General features: G+C 37.6%; 2 protein-coding genes across 7 annotated transcripts in view; one reads left to right on the top strand and one right to left on the bottom strand.

Annotated features, from left to right (window-relative positions):
* Window positions 1-557: 557 nt before the first annotated feature.
* Window positions 558-7,389, top strand: G6PC2 (glucose-6-phosphatase catalytic subunit 2). 2 transcript variants are annotated; one of them, XM_036422023.2, is made up of 5 exons: window positions 558-858; window positions 1,430-1,539; window positions 3,786-3,897; window positions 5,197-5,312; window positions 6,310-7,389. In XM_036422023.2, exons 1-5 carry the CDS (start codon window positions 641-643, stop codon window positions 6,819-6,821), a joined length of 1,068 nt encoding a protein of 355 aa, XP_036277916.1. In that variant the 5' UTR covers window positions 558-640; the 3' UTR covers window positions 6,822-7,389. The 2 variants fall into 2 exon arrangements, with proteins under 2 accessions (XP_036277916.1, XP_036277917.1); XM_036422024.2 differs by having other exon boundaries at window positions 596-858; window positions 6,469-7,389.
* An 8,711-nt stretch (window positions 7,390-16,100) lies between these two features.
* The window catches only part of ABCB11 (ATP binding cassette subfamily B member 11), an 88,940-nt gene continuing 83,678 nt past the window's right edge, over window positions 16,101-21,362 (bottom strand). For all 5 annotated transcript variants that reach the window (XM_045575410.1, XM_036421484.2, XM_045575409.1 and 2 more), the window contains 2 exons: window positions 19,295-19,441; window positions 16,101-18,193 (listed from right to left, as the gene is read on the bottom strand). In XM_045575410.1, coding sequence (XP_045431366.1) covers window positions 17,993-18,193; window positions 19,295-19,441 — 348 coding nt within the window. In that variant the 3' untranslated portion in view covers window positions 16,101-17,992. The remainder of the gene's footprint in view (window positions 18,194-19,294; window positions 19,442-21,362) is intronic.

Below are 21,362 nucleotides of genomic sequence, written 5' to 3'. Positions count from 1 at the left end.
CAGTTCCTTCTAGATTTCATACATTCCACATATTTTCCTTGCTGCTGCATATATATATCATAGCATTCTCTTTGCTAATAAAGAAAAAAAAATTTTTATTTAAGTCTGCAATAAGAAAATAATCTGTCATATCACATAAAAGTTTCATGCCCAGATATTTACTCATTTGTTTTCCTCTAAGACCCAATAAAATAGTCCAAGAGCCACGATCTATTTTAAATTAAAATGCATGGCTTTAAGGGCTATTTGACATGCAGTAATTATCTGCATAGTCTTCTAGCCAAGCATAGTAATTGCTAATGTCTCTGCCCTTGAAGGAAATGAACTGTGCAAAAAATTTCAAGCAAACACAATCCAACTGTTCATACAAAAGAGAGGTTGCATAAGATTTTCATTGTATCTCTACCCAAATTTCCCCTCGACTTGTCACAGATCAGCATGTACTTCACCTCTTGGGCTCCAATTAAACTTATAAACAGATGAGCTTTTCAGCAGACAAGGCCCGACGTGCCCTTTCCACAGATGGTCAGTCACGTGTTGCAGTAATGGCTGGACACGCCATGAGGGTGCTGTATAAAGGTGGTGGGACTCAGAGCTCTGCAGCTCCCATTGCTCTGTTTAGATTTGCCTCTCTTTCAAGATGGATTTCCTTCATAGGAATGGAGTGCTCATTATTCAGCATTTGCAGAAGGACTACCGAGCTTACTACAATTTTCTAAGTTTTATGTCCAATGTTGGAGATCCCCGGAATATCTTTTCTATTTATTTTCCACTTTGGTTCCAGCTTAATCAGACAGTTGGAACTAAGATGATATGGGTAGCAGTCATTGGGGATTGGTTCAATCTTATTTTTAAATGGTAAGGCTTCTGTTTTGTTTTATTTTTTCCTAAAGTGTACTCTTAAATTTGTAGCTTTGGCTTAATGGTCACATTCTAGATGTGTGTAGTTTTATTTGGAAAACTTTCAAACATACTACAGATTCATAAGTAGAACTTACAAAAGCCATAGAAATGTATACTTACTTATAAATGTATACTTACTTATGCTAATGTAAACTGATTTATAAGTAAATTCCAAAGCCCTGTAACACATATCCTGTGATTATCCAAGAAGTTAGCACCCATACTGAACAGGTGATTCCAGGGAGCAGTTTGATATTGCCAATCTAAGTACCCAAAGCATCTGCAGGACTTCCCCTGCAAGGAAAAAAATGTCCCTGTTTACACTGAAAACTAACCTAAAATGACTGTGTCAACCTCTATAATGGGCGATAAGCCAGAATCCAAGTTCTTTCAAAGATTCTTAATCATGAGCTTTCCTCATCAAACCCTCTGATTGAATCATTTTTGTAGGCAAAAATAGGACGTTTCCTATTAAGTACTTGTTGTGTATTTAAATATATTCATATCTATATTTCTTCAAATACAGGATATTATTTGGTCATCGGCCTTACTGGTGGATCCAAGAAACTCAGATCTACCTGAATCGTTCAGGTCCATGCCTTGAACAGTTTCCCACTACGTGTGAAACAGGTCCAGGTAAGCAATTACAGCAACCTCAACTTACTAAAGCTATTCCAACAGAGTCATTATGTATGATGATCATCCAGGGGTCTTCAAACTACGGCCCGTGGGCCACATGCGGCCCGCAGAGGAGTCTGATCCGGCCCGCCAGGTTTTTTGGGCAGTGAGAGCAGCCGAGGTGTTACAGTAGGAATTAGTAGTTCATATAGTCCGGCCCTCCAGCTCTCTGAGGGACCGTGATCTGGCCCCCACTTTAAAAAGTTTGAGGATGCCTGAATTTATTAAGTATATTATATCATATAGGAAATTAAAGAAAAGTCATGAGGGAAGATGCTAAAAGTTCATAAGCATAAAAATTGCTAATAAGAAAGGAAGTTTTATGGATTTCATTGTGCTATTTGTAAAAGGGTAAGTTTGGAGAATACTCCTTAAATAATTTTATATTTGGAATTTATTTTTTTGGAAGAATGGAACAATACAAAAACAAACAAAAAAAAACTAGAACAAATTACAAAAAACTATATTCAAATTCTAGGAATATTGATTTATCTACTGCTGAGTAACTTTCTATAAGTTACTATAAGTATTCCAAAAATCTCATGAATGAGGAAAGAATAGACAAATTTTCTGTAAGAAAAGTAAGGACTTCCTGGTATCACTATTGCCAATTAAGATAGCTCTGATCTTAGAATGATTTCTTTAAAAAAAAATTTTTTTTTTCTGGTATATATAGTATGTAAGTAGACTTTCTGGGCCACTTCCTTTTTTATTATAAGTAAGACTATGTATGTGAGTAAAATCTTTACCAGAGAGTTGAGTTTAAAACTATAAAAAGACTTTTGAAATATCAATATATAAAAGAAAGTTACATGTTACTGTTTTTAACTTATAAGACTATAGTTTGGCATATATCAGAAAATTAATATTGACATCCATTGAAACCAACCCTGAATATAGTGAATGTGTAAGTTCTGTTATATTACTATAATTAATTCTTTAAATATCTGGCTGCCTCAGTAGACTGTGTTCATTCATGTTGGGGATGGTGTGTGTTTTATCTTTCTAAAACCAGTGTGGGATGAATGGATGGATGGATGGATGGATGGATGGATGGATGGGTGGCCTGATGGATAACCTTTGAAACAATTGAAATGCTACTTTGTTTTATCCCAGCACTTTCCAGCATGTGGGATATTTTCTGGGGTGAGGGGGTGGGAAGGAGAAAGAAAGATATATTGCATCCTATGTTCACTCCTTAGAGATCTATAACTCTAAGAATATAAAGACTCTGAAAATTAGAAACACATTTGCAATAAATAGATCTACAAGAAATAGATTGATCTTTGTTTAATTCAGTGTTTTCTGAAAAAGAGATTGGGGTGTAATCAGAATGAATCTCCACTTAGTTAAGACTCAGGGAGAATAGCAAAGTAATTTTTTAAAATATATTTTATTGATTTTTTTACAGAGATTAAGAGAGAGGGATAGAGAGTTAGAAATAGAGAACATCAATTAGCTGCCTCTTGCTCACCCCTTACTGGGGATGTGCCCCCAACCAATGTACAAGCCCTTGACCGGAATTGAACCTGGGACCTTTCAGTCTGCAGTCTGATGCTCTATCCACTGAGTCAAACCAGTTTCAGCAAAGTAATTTTTTTTTTTAAATATCAAGATTCATGGGAAAGACATTCTAGTAGAAAGTCTTTTTCTGCCAATATTGATGTTCCCTTTATAGCTTCTCTTCCTTTTCATAACAAAGACTTCCATGGAGCTGCTGGCCACAGGATAGACATAGAGGTAGAGGTAGCTGCTAGTACACAGCAGTCAATTGCAAAGTCAGACATAGCAATGATATCCTGTAGATGTTTGACTTTCCAACCCAAGGAACATAAACTGATTTAAGATCCAAAACAAGTACTTTATTTTTATCATCAACTGAAAACAATTAGATATGAACAATGAGTAGAGATATGGCAGATTTTGGTGCAAAACCCTGAGTTTTTAATTAGCCTTGAACATTTTAATTTCTGGAATTTGATGAACTTGAAAAATCTGGGGGAAAAATGTTTGAAGTAGTGTTTTGAGGCTCAATTTTTTTTTTATTTCTACCTATATTTAGATATTAAATAGAGCCTGGACCCTGTGGATTCTTTCTGAGTTACTTGTAATTTTCATGGCTAATATGCCATTCTACCATCCATTTCTGATATTGATACTCTGTTAACTCCCTTTCAAATGGACCAACAACTTTGCTTTTGTAGGAAGTCCATCTGGCCATGCAATGGGCTCATCATGTGTCTGGTATGTCATGGTAACAGCTGCACTGAGCCACACTGTCAGTCGGATGGATGAGTCATCTACGACTCTGCACAGGTCAGCTTTGCTCCAGTTTCTGTAGCATGGGAATTTAACAGTTTTGAATATGGAATGTCTTCTTAAAAGTTAATTTTAGAATACTTTTAAGTGGTTGAAATGTGCTTATTCTATTCTATCATAACCAAAATAGCAAATGAATAGAAAATTAATATTGTGCTTTAAGATAATGTCCTAATTAGTTCACAGCTTTGCCACATTATAAGGTTGGAAATATTTAATTGATTAATGATTTGCTAAATATGCTTTGGGTTTCTCTAATATAATAATCACTCTGGTAGATCATAAGTAAGTCATCTAAAATTATGTAAGAAATAATTTTGCATGTACATTCTCTTGCTTTAAGATTAACTAGAAACTTTGAGAATTATCATTCCCCTTGAATGCATCAGTTAATTTAGTATAATTATATTTCTTTCTTTGACAAGCCAATGTTTTTTGACATCGATAACAAATTCTAACTTTAAAGATTGTGCAACCTTTGTGATTAAAAACATCCTAGAGGCAAATTTAAATTTGAATGTTAGTAGATTTCATGTTAGTAGATTTGTAATGTTTAAAAAGGCCTAGAACTTTAATGTAAGATTACTCAAAATTTTTGTAAGAATTGAACTGTTCTTTTCTGAAATAATTAATCATTAAAACAATTTTGAGCACCACTTTAATAATAAATTATTAGGCTATCAGAGATAAAATTTGTTAATTGTTTTTTTAAATATAATAACATATACCATTATATAAAAGTTTTTTTAAAAATAAAAAATTTCCAAGAGCCATCTATTATACTTTTTAGAGTAGTATGGAAAATATAAGAAAGAAATGGCTAAAGTAATCTGAGCATATTTAAAGCTTATTCTAATGAAACTGTGACCTGTATGCCTTAATGTATCCATTAGCCAAAACAACAGTAGAGGGTTATTTAATTTAAAGAGAGAGGAAATAGGAAGCACATATGATAAGGAGTAAACATATATGACATTAGCAATTCTCCAAAATCGAATTATCCCACTCCATTAAAATAATTATTAGGATGTCAAATTGGCTTTCTTTTATAACATTTATTAAAATCTCAGGATATTGTACTTAAAAATGCATTTATAAATGCAAAAACCTCTGTTAAAGCATTTCAAATCCTGTGAAACACATGGAAACAACATTTTGGGAAAAACAAGACTCAAGAATCATGATGTATGTCAGATGCTTCTTCTGAGAAAGGTCTTCTGGTGTCACAGAGCCCCTAATTTTATGAGCGATCAAATTTCTTTGCTTCTTACACTTGTATCTATTCTTCCATCTTAGACTGACCTGGTCATTTCTTTGGAGTCTTTTTTGGTTGATTCAAATCAGTGTCTGCATCTCCAGAGTATTCATAGCAACGCATTTTCCTCATCAAGTTATTCTCGGAGTAATTGGTGGTAAATATGATTCCTTAATGTCTGGTTGTGTATTGGAAAGCTTTAGTGTCGTTTGTTTTATGTTCTCAGATTCTTCCTGGCGATCAGTTCCCCATTCTAGGTAATTCTGTTAAGCAACTGATGCTTAATGCCACCCTGGGAGCTTAAGTGACTCAACACACCTCTCAAATGCTCCTTTTGTACAATGGCAGAGTCTCACATAACAGTATAAACACTAACCTCCTGGTGAGATGAGCTTCTCTAAAATGTGACCAGACCACCACTTCAGACAGCCTGCTTGTGTCTTGGTTTGGGGGACCCAATAATGGCCTTCCAACCTGCACAGCATGCCACTCTCTCTCTGAAACACCTGAAGTGATGATTACATAACTATGAACTTCATTTAGCCGCTGCTTTGTATTCATGAAGTGGCATTCACCATGACTGAGTTTCTGCCATTTAGCCCCCACATGCTTTTCAAAGGCTAAGTTATTTGGCTACGACAATTGAAATATTAATTGCAAGCACCTAGATCAGTGTTCTGCCTATAAAGTGGGTTGTCACTCAGTGCCGTGGATTCCTGAGTGACCCCCTGTCCTAGTATGGATGGCGAAAAGACCATGGGGCAAGTGTGTGTTACTGCTTTAAGAAAGGCTTTGGAAAATGGATAGAATCTAGGTGACTAAAGCCCTTACATTGTAAACTACAGCTAAATTCCTTTTTTGTTAATATATTTTTATTGACTTCAGAGAGGAAGGGAAAGGGAGTGAGAGATAGAAACATCAATAATGAGAGGGAATCTTTGATCAACTGCCTCCTGCATGTCCCACACCAGGGATGGAGCTCGCAACCTGGGCATGTGCCCTGACCAAACTGTGACCTCCTGGTTCATAGGTTGATGCTCAACCACTGAGCCACACTAGCTGGGCAGCAGCTAAATTTCTCAATGCAGGGAGGAATGATTCCCCAGGAGCTCAAGGACACATAGTCGCCTTCAGTGTCTCTTTCTAATCCCCAGGCATGCTTGTGGCAGAGGCCTTTGAACACACTCCAGGCATCCAAACGGCGAGCCTGAGCACATATCTGAAGACCAACCTTTTCCTCTTCCTGTTTGCACTTGGCTTTTACCTGCTTCTCAGACTGCTTGACATTGACCTGCTGTGGTCTGTACCCATAGCCAAGAAGTGGTGTGCCAACCCCGACTGGATCCACATTGACACTACACCTTTTGCTGGACTCGTGAGAAACCTTGGGGTCCTCTTTGGCTTGGGCTTTGCAATCAACTCAGAGATGTTCCTCAGGAGCTGCCGAGGGGAAAATGGCTACAAGTTGAGCTTCCGGCTGCTCTGTGTCGTGGCCTCATTGACCACACTACAACTCTACCATTTCATCAAGATCCCCACTCACACAGAGCATTTATTTTATGTGCTGTCTTTCTGTAAAAGTGCGTCCATCCCACTGGCTGTGGTGGCTCTGATTCCCTACTGTATTCATGTGCTAATGAAGCCAAGTGAAAAGAAGATTGACTAGGGTTGTGCAGAGTTATGCTCTGTGGTCCCAGGAGGCAGGCACTATTCATTTATTACAGTCTTCAGCATCCCAACAGGAGGCCCAGTATCAGAGAGCTTTATCATCTTCAAATGCTTCTGGCTCTTGTAGGCATTTTAGTAGCAGTCAGCTCTAAGCCCCAGTTTTCAGATAAGGTATTGAAGACTCATTTAGGTAAAATAACTCACTGTTGTCACACCCCTGTAAGAACAGGAATTAGAACCCAAGTCTTCAGGCAAATATTTCTATTGAACTATGTTTTGTTTGTTTGTTTGTTTTCAAAAGGTAATAATTTGTAAGATTCCATGTCTATTCTATGATAATTACTATGTAAATCAGCTATGTTTTAAAAAATAACATTAAAATGCCACATCTAGTTTGACTAAACCATGCATGCAGGGCCTTGAGGGGTCAGCAATGGTTCTAGATATGGATAGGTATGTAGGTGAAAGGGAACAGGCCAGGTTACTGTGGACTTGAACTCCTGTACAACTCCTGGTATGTTTTACAGAAGTGATTTCTAATATGTCAATAAATGCTATTGAAGATTATCTGCTTAGAACATTATTTACCCCTAAAAGGTTTATCGCTTTACTATGACATCCTATACTATCACTTTAAGGGTCGGTTTTTCAAAACTAGGGAAATCAAGTGCCTTCCTCAAGGTCATGCTCCAACCAGGAAAACTATTACATGCTTATAGTATCTGTTAGCTGTGTTAACCTCTATGTATACTGAACTATGATTAAAATCTACAGGTTTACTTTATAAAATATCATTGATGGAATATTATGTTATACTAAGAATTTCTCAGTAAGGTTTTTTCTAGTAATTCCGGACTTTAAGTTGATAGTTCTGTTATTTCAATCAAGTACATTTTGAGTCAGATTTTGCTGCATATCTTAGTGGCCTGTGATCTACCATAGTGTTTCATCTAACTCTTTTCAAGGATATTAATACATGTTTATTTTAGATGCTGACATACTAAGTAACCCATAAATGTTTATGAAAATGTGACAGTTGAATCAGTGCTATTTGACAAGATATTACTTGAGGATAACAAAACCTCTACAACTCAAAGTAATTATTGGTCCATTTCTAGGAGTATTTATAGAGTATATTTGTTGCTTTTACGAAACACACTTAATAGTTTTCTTTTTAAAAGGTAACTGAACTTGATTTCAGTAATTAGATGGTTTCTAAGCAAAAAGCTGAGATACAATAAAATATTTTTAGTTCTTATTTTGTCAATTATAGTTTACAGTCAATATTATTTTGTATTAGAGGCCCAGTGCATGAAATTTGTACATGGGGAGGGAGTCCCCTCAACCTGGCCTGCACCCTCTCTCAATCCAGAACTGCTGGCTTCTATCTGCTCACCTGCCTGCCTTCCTGGTTCCCCCTAACTGCTTGCCTGCATACCTGATCACACCTAACTGCTTGCTGGGGGGCAGGGCCAGCCCTGTGAGCGGCCATCTGCCTATCTGATCTTCCCTAACCATTGGCCTGCTTACCTGATAACCCTTAACCACTGGTCTGCCTGCCTTACCACTCCTAACCACTCTGCCTACCTGCCTGATCATCCCTAACTGCTTGCTTGGGGGCGAGGCCAGCCTAGAGGGGCCATGATGGTTCTGGTCTCTGGTCATTCCAGTCATTACACTATGGTGGCTGGCCTTTTATTATATAGGATTATTATTTTGGGGAGTACAGCATAGTGGTCAGACTTTACAAAATATTCACCCAATATTTCCAGTACCCACCTGCATCATACAGAGTTATTGCAATATTATTAGCTATATTTTCTATGATATACTGAAGAAACAATATTTTAAGAATAAAATTTTCTCATGTTGAGAAGACATTTAGTGTAAAAGAGGGAAGAATGATTCTTAACATGTGAACTTTGTTCATTGGTTCAAGCCTCCCAGTTGGAGAGCCCATACAAAGTCACTTCAATCCCTTCACACTTTATGATGCATTTGCCTTCTCACATTCTTCTGCATTTGTGAAAGATCTTATTCCTATGTAAGAGCTCTTCTGACAGTTTCTGTTGAGATTAGAAATGTTAGTATTGAAGAATCTTCCAACCCAATATGGTTTCAGCCTGCTCTTCAAGGCCTGAGGAAGCTAGGCATGAATAGTCAAAGGATTCTGCTACAATATGTGACTCCATTATAAATCTCTTTTCAGTTGTCTTCAGCCACCCACAGTGAGTGCTGTGGGCTGGATGATCTATGATCCTCAGAGGGGAATATGCCAAGGTTTTGGCTCATTTTCTAGTATTAATCCCCAACTACTCTACTTTATTTGCCATAAAGCTCTGGCGTCCTCATGCGGTGAGATTTCCCTCTTTACTCTAGTTGACATCTCCTGGATGGATCCATATGGTGACAAATGGCTTTTGCAGTTGAAACTACATAGGCAGGAAGAGGAATAGCTTTTCACAACCTTGGAGAAAATATCTGCTTTTAATAGGAATAGAAAAGAATCTTCTGCTTTCAATTTATTTGAAAAAAGTGAGTGGATTTGGGTTCCATTTGGCTTGCTGTTACTATATCAATGTATTCAAAATGTCTGCACACCTACATATTCAGGAGGAAAATGAGCTTTCAGGATAGAAAAAAAAAATCTAGACAAGTGACTTGAGAAACTGTCCAATCAAACATGTATTTGAAAAGAAATGGAGTTTATTATTACTGAAACCAGCTGTCAAGAAGGATGTTGGATCCCTTTCCTTTGACAACATAGGGATAGGACATGTGTCTCATAAGGTTAAACTGGTACCTTCTTTGGAACTATTTCAATATAACAGAAGAGCAATTAAAGTTTTATTATAAGATGCCCTTGGAACTCAAAGTTATATCTCTAAATATTTTTATTTATTCAAAATCTGGAAATAAATCCAAGATCAAATGAAAACATATAAAAACCTTGATTTAAGAGGAATTAAAAAACCTTGGTTGTATTTTTAAAATTTATCTTTATTGTTGAAAGTATGACAGAAAGTATGAAAGATGACAGATTTGCCTCCCATTGACCCCCTACACCCTACTCCTGCCTTAAATGTGATTGATTTCTTGAATATATTAAAACTGTATATTCCAACACTCTTTAACTGGACTTTTATATTGATGGAAGTATTCTGTGTTGTCCAAAATGGTAGTCTATAACTACCTGTAGCTCTTGAAATGCAGCAAATACAATTAAGGAAATACATTTTAAAATGTTACTTACTTTAACTTTAAACTTAAATTTAAATAGTCACGTGTGTTTAGTAGCTATTAAAATGGGTAGCACAAATCAAGTCCCACACTGCTTTTCCCTGGGAAAAAAAAGTAAGCCTTTTTTTAAAAATATTGTCACCTATACCACATTCCTGTGAGACAACATGAATTAATGTTAACTGCTTTATTTTATATGAAAAAAAAATTGATTTGTTGGCAGAACATGGACAATGGATGCTTACCCCAGCCCAGGGATCTCTTAATTAGCTCACAGATGCTATTTTCCAGTTGAAAATATAATAGTGGTGATTGGTAAATCCCACTGTGATCTTTACACATTCATAGGAAACATGGGGTAACCAACACTAAACAATTTCTGGGGCTGGAAGGATTAAAGCGACTATAAAACGTTAACAGTAGGCCCTGCTGTGTTTTTATGGAGGCCCTCTACGGATCTGGGTTTCTCTCTGTACATAGTTCCCTTCTCTCTTCTGTGAGCTCTAGCCACCAGGGTCTCCTGGGACTCTTAGCTCTGTTGCCTCAAAGCAGGGAGTCTGGCTACCCTTCTCTGCTCCATGTCCTGGAGACACCCCCTCTTCCTCCCCCCCCCCCCCCCCACCAGGACCACAGAACTGGGTGAAGTTTTACCAACATCTGTGTCCACTTTCTGGGCGGCTGGATGACTCTCTGCCAAGTTATCCTGCTTGTCTGGGTCCTCCGGCCCTGCATGCCGGACACCAGAACCTCTGTGGCTATTCAGAAACTGTTGGTAAAAAGAATTACCAGTGCCCGTTTGCACCTGAGGATTTTACCCTCATTGACTGACTGTCCCAGTCACCCTGGAAATGCAAACAGCTTTCTGGATGAATACTGGGACCTGAGTGTTGCCAAGGAACTAAGGTGGAGTTCCTCACCTTTCCCTGTCCCCTGACCTTTAATGCTTTCCTGTAGTTATTTCACACTAAAGGCAATATGATACGACTTGTTCGTTTTAAGAAAAGACTATATTTTGTTTTTCTTTAAAAATAAAATGTTAACAGCAAGAAAGGTCTATAAGAAGTTCCAAAAACTTCTTTCAAAAGATGGCAACTTGTGGGAGAATTCTAAGAATTAGAAGTGCTTCATTTCAGCTCTGCAAAGGACACATGTACTTTTTTGTCCAATTTGGGGTAGTTTGATGTGGAGTCCTAATACTAATTACTGTCTCTGCTGCTCTTTGATGGAGATCACAGTAATGGCTTAGAATAAATTATATCTCATTTCCTTTGGCAGCACAGAAGTGATTGTTCTCAAGGAGGGAGAAAATTCAAAGATTGAGGTCAGAAAGGTTAGCGTCAAGCTGATTAATTATTTTCTGTTGTGAATTTTAAAATTTCTTAGAATCTTTTTCTTCTAACGTTTGCCATGTGGTATCTGAGCAGAATCTGCTTCAGTTAAAAAAAAAAAAAAAGTGACAGTTCCTCAAAGAGCACTATGTTCTGAAGGAGTGGTCAGGGCAGGGGCAGCGGCAGGTAATGAGGGAAGGGCAGCCGCTGGGGTCCCGGTGAGTGGGCTTGTGGCTTAGATCAGGCACTGCCAAGAGGAGCATTTGCTCTGGCAGCACCTTGCCCACTTCCAGTGCTGGCACAAGCAAAGGCAGAAACCACCTCCCTGGGAGGCGCAGCTGCGTGCCCTGCAGGAGGAGCAGGCCATATGCGTGTCTGGGAAAGAAACCCAGAACTAATTAAGAGCTTCTTTCCTTCTCTAGCTCTCACCTACCCTTGCGCATCAATTGGGCCAGTCACACTCTAATTTCTGTTCAGACAATTGACTTTTTCCTGGACGCAGCCTGTCATCCTGGTTCACACATTTTGCCATTAACGGAAGGAGTTTTCTAAAGCTGGACATTGCATGTGCTCATCACTGCCTTGCCCTCAACCTTCAGAATTGTGCATGCAAAGCATCTGACCCCAGAGATCTCTTTTTCTGCAGAATCCCTCCAAACTCTGGATTTTAACAATTTTTTTAAATGAAAGAAATGTAGAGGCCCTGCTATCTTTCTACATAAAGACTGCATTTGGCTTCACAAAGGGAAGTAAATGCCTCTGCTTGAGTTTGTGAGATTTTGTTTGTGCTTCTTACCCTTTAGTATTGGAATGTTGATGGTGGTGCCAGGTCCCTATGTGGATCCCAAAGGGTGTCATAATACAAGAAGGGAGGTGCTAGCAAGTTTAAGGACAAATAGATGTACAAAAACTGCGGATTTTGGCAGCAAGCATTATAGACTGTAGTCACTGGACCTAGGTTTTAGTCTGTCTCTGGATCTAACTACTGTGATGCTGGGAGGCCATTTAACATTGGTGGGTTTAGTTGATTAATTTCTCAAATCGGGACTTTCAAGTGGACTTGGGATGGCAGATTCATTCCAGCTCTGATACTCCGCAGCTCTAAAGATCTTCTTTGATGAAATTGGAAGAAGAGCCAGAGAGGCCCTACCCAGCATGGCTCAGAGGATAGAGCATCAGCCTGTGGATTCTGGTCAAAGACACGTACCTTGGTTGCAGGTTCCTTCCCAGCCTGGGCCCTGGTTGGGGCGTGTGCAAGAGGTAACCAATCAATGTTGCTTTTTCTCTCTGTCTTTCCCTCTCTCTTCCACCCTCTCTAAAAATAATGGAAAAATATCCTCAGGTGAGGATAGAAGAAGAAGAAGAAGGAGGAGGAGGAGGAGGAGGAAGAGGAGGAGGAGGAGGAGGAGGAAGAGGAGGAGGAGAGCCAGAGCAAATTAAATTTTACTTACATGCAATGAATAAGGCTGCAAATTCTAAACAGTACTTCATTTTGTAATTTGCTTTTTAATAAGCAATTTTAGACTTATATAATACCTTTCAGTCTTCAAAAGATTCTATTCCGATTAGAATCTGAATTTTATAGCTATGTAAAGAGATGCATGGGGCCATAAAATAATGTGGCTGATGTTATAGGGCAATATTATTAACATGAGAATATTCATAGATTTTTCTGCTCACCTATTTTACAAAAGAGATCCCATAATGAAATTACCGGCTCTGTGTCCCCTTTCTTAACAACTTAAGAAGGAAGATGTTCTTGCTGGAAGAAATACTAAGGGGTTATTTATAACAGGCTGAGTGAGAAGAAGTTTGCTCGGTGGGAGAGGAGTTGGAGGTGCTTAACTAAACTGCACTGTATGAGGGAAGTGATTAGAAATTTGAAATATCCTGTTAGTAAGTTTATTGTGGATTAATTACAGATCTCTCGAACATGTAAAGATAAGTTTTAGTTTTTAAATGTCATGGCTGCTGTTATGTTTTTCTTGAATGCACCACAAGTCTAACATCAAATTATATGATGGCAAGATTTTTGAGGATGATCATGCTAAATGACAGGTAGAGGTCCAGTTCCAAGTAGCTTCTAAGATCTTTTCAGGCTCAAACAGAACCCCTTCTGTCCAAGCTTTTCTTTTCTCTCTAACCTCCCTTCCACCCACTGTCTAACACTTATTAAAGTCAGTTAGGTGTTATATATGCAAGGGGTGACTCTGATATAGGCCTTCCCTTGATGAGACCCGCAGGGGTTCCAGGCTTACCCGTTGCAACTGTGGGCGGACACCAGGGCTGTCTCTGGCCTGTGGGCTTGGAAGAACTGAATTGAGACCATACCCAGCTATAAGTTAGCTGGTAACATTATTCCCCATCTCTTTTAGCCCACCCTATTTCAGATTCATTCTCTCTTTTTTAAAAATTTATTTTTTATTGATTGATTTCAGAAAGGAAGAGAGAGGGAGAGAGAGAGACAGAAACATCAATGATGAGAGAGAATAATCACTCAGCTGCCTCCTACATGCTCCACACTGGAGATCGAGCCCACAATGGGGATTGACCTCACAACCCAGGCATATGCTCTGAGCAGAAATTGAACCGTGACCTCCTGGTTCACAGGTTGACTCTCAACTGCTGAGCCACACTTAAATCACTTTCTTTTCAACTCTGGCTATATCCTGCCAATGGAGTTTGGATCATTCCTAGACTAACACCAATTTTATGATATGAGAGGATGCGAAAGCATAATCACAAAACACCAAGTCCCTAAGTAAAAACCTCTTCACTTAAAGCAAAATAAAGGAAGGTACATGAAATGTTCTTGGAAAACCACTAGAATGAGCTGTGAGGACTTCCATCCAGTTATATCTCTTTTCATAGCAAAGACATTTGAAAAGAAAGACTATTCTTTCTTTCAATCAATATTTTTGGAAAACCTCTAGATGTAAAGGTCATATTTTAAGGTCATATAAACACAAATCAGTACTTCAATGTTGCATTATTTTCTTTATATTTGTGTTTCAGTATTTTTGTAAATAAAAATCTAACTGTATCTATTAATTATGTTAATCCCAAATGAACAACCACCACCACCAAAAAATAAAAATTTAAAAAAAAAATGACTTCAGGGCTTAAGCAGGTGAGAGGTGTCTTTTTCATGTGTAATAGGATGGCTGGAGTTAGGCAGCCCAGGCTGGAGCAGCTTCTCAAGGATGTCCAGGAATCAGACTCAAGTTGTCTACCTGCTCTGCCGTTCGTAGTCATGTCCAAATGACCATAGCATGGCTGCTATGCATTCAAGAAAGAAAGAAGAATTGGCTATTGTTTTTGACCCATGTTTTATTCCAAAAGGGACAGCCTCCATAGAGACTTGTGTTTATATTTCATTGAGCGAAATAGTATCACATGGCCTCCCCTGCAAGGGAGTCTGGGAAGGTGACTAATTTACTTTCCAGCCTCTGTAATAGAGGCAAGCAAAGGAAATGGGATAAGATGGGTGTCAAGTGAGCGAACCTATGATGCCTGACATAGTGATTTCTCATACATATAACAATGAATACAACTTATAGCTACATTCCTCCCCTGCAGTCTACTAGCTGGTTTCACAATAACATATAAAGATTATACAGGAAAAATGCTTTCTAAATTATAGAATGCTTTGTGAATGTTATCTCTGAGATATATTTAAGTGATTAATTGGATTCTCAACTTCCAAAGAATTGGCTTTAATTCCAAACTTGGCATACAGAAGTATATATTCTCAACCAATATGATAGCATTATTTTCTCTCTTTTCAGTAATCATCTATAATAATAAAAGCATAATATGCTAATTAAACCAGACAGCTGAACAACCTTCCAGATGTCATTCCAGGTGTCCTTATGGGTAAAGCTTGCAATGGTGGGGGCTGAAGCAGAGGTAGTTAAGGGCGATCAGGCAGGCAGGCAAGTGGTTAGGGGCGATCAGGCAGGCAGGCAGGTCAGTGGTTAGGAGCAATCAGGGAGGCAAACAGAAGTGATTAGAGGTAATCAGGAAGACAGGCAAGTCGTTAGGAGCCAGCAGTCTTGATTGTGTTAGGGATGTCCGACTACGGGCAGTCAGACATCCCCCCACGGGTCCCAAATTGCCGGGCTGAGGAACAACCCCGCCCCCCCATGCACAAATTTCGTGCACTGGGCCTCTAGTTGTTAATAATCGTAGATACTGTTCTGGGTCACGTTGGGTGAACATTTCTCTTTTTATCCCCAGCCATTCTGTTGTCCTCACATTTATCTCTTTGTATCTGAGAGTAGAAGCTGTACCTGAATTACAAACAGTAGGGAATTGCCAATTCACCATCTGGCTATGTATTCTTCTTCCTTAATCTACTGCACATTTTGTCCAAATGCTGATTTATTGCATTGAGTAATTGCATCCAGACAGCTATATGCCAATCATGTGTATCCTGATTACTCATTATGAGCCTTAGGATACCATACAACTCACTAATGAGCACATTATAATGCTGGCCAGTGCCAATTAGATGATAATCATGTGCACTGCTTTATTTACAGTCCATCCATTTAAATTAATTGGGCATTTAATTGAACACAGTGTGAAAGAAATTGGAATTGCATTTCTCAGTTTAACTTACTTTCATCTGTCATCTCTCACATAGCAGGTGAGATTACTCATTTGATCTGGAAATTTAAAGCGAATATAAATGGACATAATGCTTATTTGATAATGGCACACATATGTAAATTTATCTCAAAATGTGTTAGAAAACAGCAATAAAATTTGCAAATTTTTAATCTCCACTAACAGCCTTACATAACCTGATTTCAGAGAGAATCTACATATCTAAGAGAATCCAGCTCTCAGCTGGAAATATGAGGTGGAATCTTAAACCAACTTTATGATAATGTCCTGATATTTTCTTAGGATAGGAAATTTACATTTAATTCATGAATATGTGGTAAACCATATTTAATTATGATTCTATGTATTTTTCTCTTTCAGGACATAGTAATCAAAACATTCCAGGATCTACATTTTTCAGTGAGTGTTTAATTTCCAAACATTGCATGCATGAATGTATCACTAAATCAAAAGTGTCTATTCATTGAAATAATTTCCTAAAAGCCATGTAGGATAGACATACAATAACTACATGAAAAATAGTTTCTAGACCAAAAAAAAAAAAAAAAAAAAAAAAATCTAGAGGCCAACTCTTCTACTTTTTTTCATAGTCACATTTCTGGTTTATAGATATCTGCCTCCATATAATTTTGAGAAGCATTAATTGAACTGAGGGTTTCTTCCCAAAATAAGTAGGAAGATGTGCTGCTCCAATTATTCAAAAAGAATTCTTCATAGGAAAAAAAAAAAGCATAAATAATTCTAATAAGCTAATTGGAACTAAACATATTTTGGAAAGAAGACCTTGGTGGAATTAATAATATGCCAATTTTCAAAGTTATATTGTGTTACACTAAGCAACATTAGTTCTTTCCCTTTTTGCAAGTCAATGCAAACAGGTGATGCAAATAAAATAAATGATGTAAAAATTTTAAAAATATATTTTTCATTTTAAAAAATATTTTTATTGATCTCAGAGAGGAAGGGAGAGGGAGAGAAAGATAGAAACATTAATGAGAGAGAATCATTAATTGGCTGTCTCTTGCATGCCCCCAACTAAGGATAGAGCCTACAGCCCGGACATGTACCCTTGACTGGAATGGAACCTGGGACCCTTCAATCCACAGGCCAACTCTCTATCCACTAAGCCAAACCTGCTAGGGCTGGGCTCATGTTTTTATAGGACTTGAAAGAAATAATTGAGGCTCAGACCAGAAAATACATGAACCTGGATTCTCTAACCCTATCTGTCTGATAGAGTCACATGTTGCTACTGGGAATTTGACATGTGGCTACTCTAAACAGAAATATGCAGAAAGTGTAAATACACATCAGTGTTTGGAAATTTAAAATGATAAAATAACAAAATATTAATAATTTTATATTTATTACATGTTGTGATAATATCTTGGCTATATCAGCTTAAATAAAATACATTATTAACATTAATTTTACCTTTTTGTTTTTCTTTCTTTAATATAACTAGAAAATTTTAAATTACATATGTGGCTTGCATTAGTGGCTCATTGTATTTCCATTGAAAGACACTGTTTTATCTTAATGGGAAGAATGAACATTTCCCACTTTTATTATCTTGGGACTAACAAATTATGGGCTCAAAATAGAAAATAAAATAAAAACACACACAAAACCCCTCTTCTGCCCTTGAGGAATTCAAAGTCTTATTTACTCCAAGACTTCTCGTTGGGAGACTGGCCCCTGCATGGAGTAAGCACTGAGTGATGTCTGAAAAGCTGCTGGACATTGGCTTTTCACTCACACTGGACCTACCTTATTTCATTTTTCTATATACAGGCATTTACAACTCAATTATTATCAAAGGTCATTAGACGTGAGCTTGGATCCCAATGTATGATAATGTGTGTAAAAGTAAAGTAATCATCATTATCTTCTTAAAGGAAAAAAAAAAAATAGCCCATGGCACTTCTGTAATTGGTGCAACAGCTGTGCATGGAATTCTAGAGTCAGGTCAACTGATAGGGGCTCCTGTAGTGACCAGTTTGTAGTAGGCGCCTTTCTGGGCCATCAGTTCTTTATGGGTGCCCTTCTCAATCACTGTCCCCTGTGACATGACAGCAATGATATCCGAGTTCTGGATGGTGGACAAACGGTGGGCAATGACAATGCAGGTCCGACCTTCTCTGGCTTTGTCCAGGGCAACCTGTACCGTCTGCAAAGCAAAGGTAGAAAGATGATGCAAACATACATGCTTGTTCCCCTGGCCACCACTGAAGAGTTCTAATTCCGCCTGAGTGACATTGCTGTAGTCAGGGCTTAAACCCAAAGGCTTGACATAAAAGAAATAAATATTTGCTGAATATAATGCACCAATGGTTTGAATTGCAGTCATAAGCTGAGAAACGTCAGTGAAGCTAGAATGAACCAAACTATGAGGTCATTATGTATAATAATTTCAAAATACCTGATAGTCTAGTTTGTTAAAATGAAACCAAGGAAGCAAGGTAAGGTAGAAGTCATTGATCATTCCTGATTTTGTTCTTCATCGAAGATATTTTAGCTGTCTCCAAAATGGAATCCTGGTTTTTAAGGAGTTAATAAATAGTAAATTTCATAATTGTGTTTTGCTCAATTGCATCTCCTTTCATTGAAACTGCACAACAGATACCACCTCTTACTTGGTGTTGTATGCTACCTACCTGCTCTGCACAGAACTTTAGAACTATAAAAATGGCAATGCCCAACAAATTACCTGGATTATTTTACTTTACTTAATAAAGCTAATTATTGGCCTTTGGAAAAAAAAATGTCACCAAGCTTAGAGAATCTTAAAAACAATTTTTATTTTAAAGTTAAAATATTTTTTTAATTTGAAGCAAACCTATTTTAAATTACTTTAGTTCAGCAATTTTTAACCATTGAGCTGCATGAATTTTTTAAACATGCAATACCTGACTATGCAATCGGGGGCACTGACCTCTTTTCCCTTAAATTGTCAAATTAAAAAAATGACAACAGCCAACACAACAATAGCCATCCAGTGTGAATGAATCAAAACAAAATTATATCTATTTTTCATCAGATCAACAAATGTGTGTGTGTGTGTGTGTGTGTGTGTGTGACAGAATTTTAGTAGTTAATGTGTGTCATGAGATGAAAAAAGTTGAAAATAACTGCTCTAGATTGTTGTCATTGGCTCCACAGAGTACTGGCAATTTCTACTGTAAATGAATCAGATAATTGAAAATAGGACAAATATTATAGGAAAAGACTCATTTATAATGATCTAAGACTTCAGAAAATCAATACATACCTTTTCACTTTCTGTGTCTAAGGCAGAAGTAGCTTCATCTAGTAGCAATATTTTAGGATCTCTCACAATGGCCCGAGCAATAGCAATGCGTTGTTTCTCTCCCCGAGAGAGCTGAGACCCCTGGGACCCAACATTAGTTTCATATTTCTGGAAAAAGTATGATAAGTTTGAAAACCAGTAGCAGCCATTGCTCCTATCCCCATCAATGATCCCTCTGGGAACTGAAACAATTTGTTGTTTTTTGAAATTGGAAATAGTGAATGAATTGGATGTCAAATCCATCTAGAAATCTGTGACAAACATAGAGTTTGTGATCTTTTTCGCTGGGAAAAAGGGGGCCCTTTTACCCCCTTTTCTGCATTTCCTTTAATTTCCCTATTTTGATCTCTTTCTCCATGAGAGAGATTTCTCATTGCTTCAAGATTCCCTGATTTCCAAACTCCTCTGTGGAAGATCTATGACAGAATAATCCTAGGAAAGGAGGGCCTTTGAGAGATCTCCTAATCAAGTCCCCCGTGGAGGAGGCATCATCCCAGCACGCAAGCCTAGAAGTGAATCCTCATTTTGCTGCTACAAGTTCTGTGATCGTGAGAACATTATTTACATTTCTTTGAGGAACAAACCAGTCTGAAAGATGCAGATGTTATTAACTAGTTCACATATTTGTTGTGAGTTTTAGATGAAATTAGGAAGGAAAATTCTTAGCTAGATTCCTGGCAATATACATAAAAATAGTTACACATTGATGGACTATTTACTAGGCAATTGGTATTGTGCCAAATAACTATTCTAATTAGATTATCATTTAATAATCACAAAAATCATTTTATCCCTATTTTACAGGTTACAACACTTAGGCACACACAGCTAAGAAAATTGTGTAAAAATAGACAAATAAATAGCACTGACAGTGGATTCTAGATCCGGGTGTGTCTGGCTTCTGAACTTTTGCCCTTGACCGTTACTCTGCCTGCCTTCCACAATAGGTCTGCTTCTGCCTGCCTTGCCTCCTGAAAAATGCTCAACCAAGCCAAGTGAGACTCATAATAACCTACCTTGTCCTACTTTCATCACTGAGGAAAAGTGCTCAGTGAAAGGTATTATAGGTCTATAAAAGGTATTATATTAAAGGTATTCTATAAGTCTATCTGAGAAAGAGGCAATAAATTAACTCTAAGCCAGTGTCTTCCACAAAATGAGTAGGTGCTCAACAAATATTTGTGGAATAAATGAATCTTTCAGTGGACACAAGTTTTGCCTTTAAGTCATGTTACAGCAAATAGTCATGTCCACATTAGGCTACAAGACAGAATGAGGTCAGAGCCCAAGACTTAGAAGCCTTTGTGGAAAAAAAAGAAAATTAAAAGAAAAAAGCCCACCACAAAATTTATAAATGTAATCACTTACAAAGAAAAGCAATTTCCAAGTGGTATTTAAAAGAAAGAAGTGGAAAAATTTAATGTAATATTTGGCTCCTAAAATCCAGTTTCCACGTCTTAATTTCCTTTATGATCCATCACCAAAAGAGACTTGATAGATGAAAAACTTGAGTCGATATTGTGCAAAGTTCACACTGGGCTCTGGAAGAGTGTGATATGCTAAGGCAGATGCACCTTACCCCACCAGCTGCACTGGTTCCTGGGAAACCTCTCCAGCTGCAGTCTATGCTGCCAAGTAATGAAATTATAACCTCAATAACGGCAGCAGCTTTCTTTGTGTGGCTATTATATTTAGTCTTTCATTTTAATGTTATTTTTTATAGATGACTTTGCAGATGACTGAGTCTCAGATGAGGTAAATCATGGTACCAAAGTTACACAGCTAGTAAGTAACAGAGCATGGTATCAAACCAGTCTGCTTTAAATCTCAGGACTTTTTTTTTTTTTTTTTTTTTTTTTTTTGTTTTTTTTTTTTTTTTTTTTTTTTCACTCTGCTAGGCTGATTTTCAATGTGCTACTGCTTTATATACTAAAGCATCCTTGTACCAGATAATATAATACTTTCCAAAAGTAAAAAAGTAGTTGATGGGCATTCATTTTGTTTAAAGGACTGAGGTGAACCCCTGGCA

This window comes from Pipistrellus kuhlii, unplaced genomic scaffold (assembly GCF_014108245.1).
Source record: "Pipistrellus kuhlii isolate mPipKuh1 unplaced genomic scaffold, mPipKuh1.p scaffold_m20_p_7, whole genome shotgun sequence".
Taxonomy (NCBI): domain Eukaryota; kingdom Metazoa; phylum Chordata; class Mammalia; order Chiroptera; family Vespertilionidae; genus Pipistrellus; species Pipistrellus kuhlii.
Note: the sequence above shows the minus strand (reverse complement) of the source record. Positions and strands in the feature narration are given on the sequence as shown.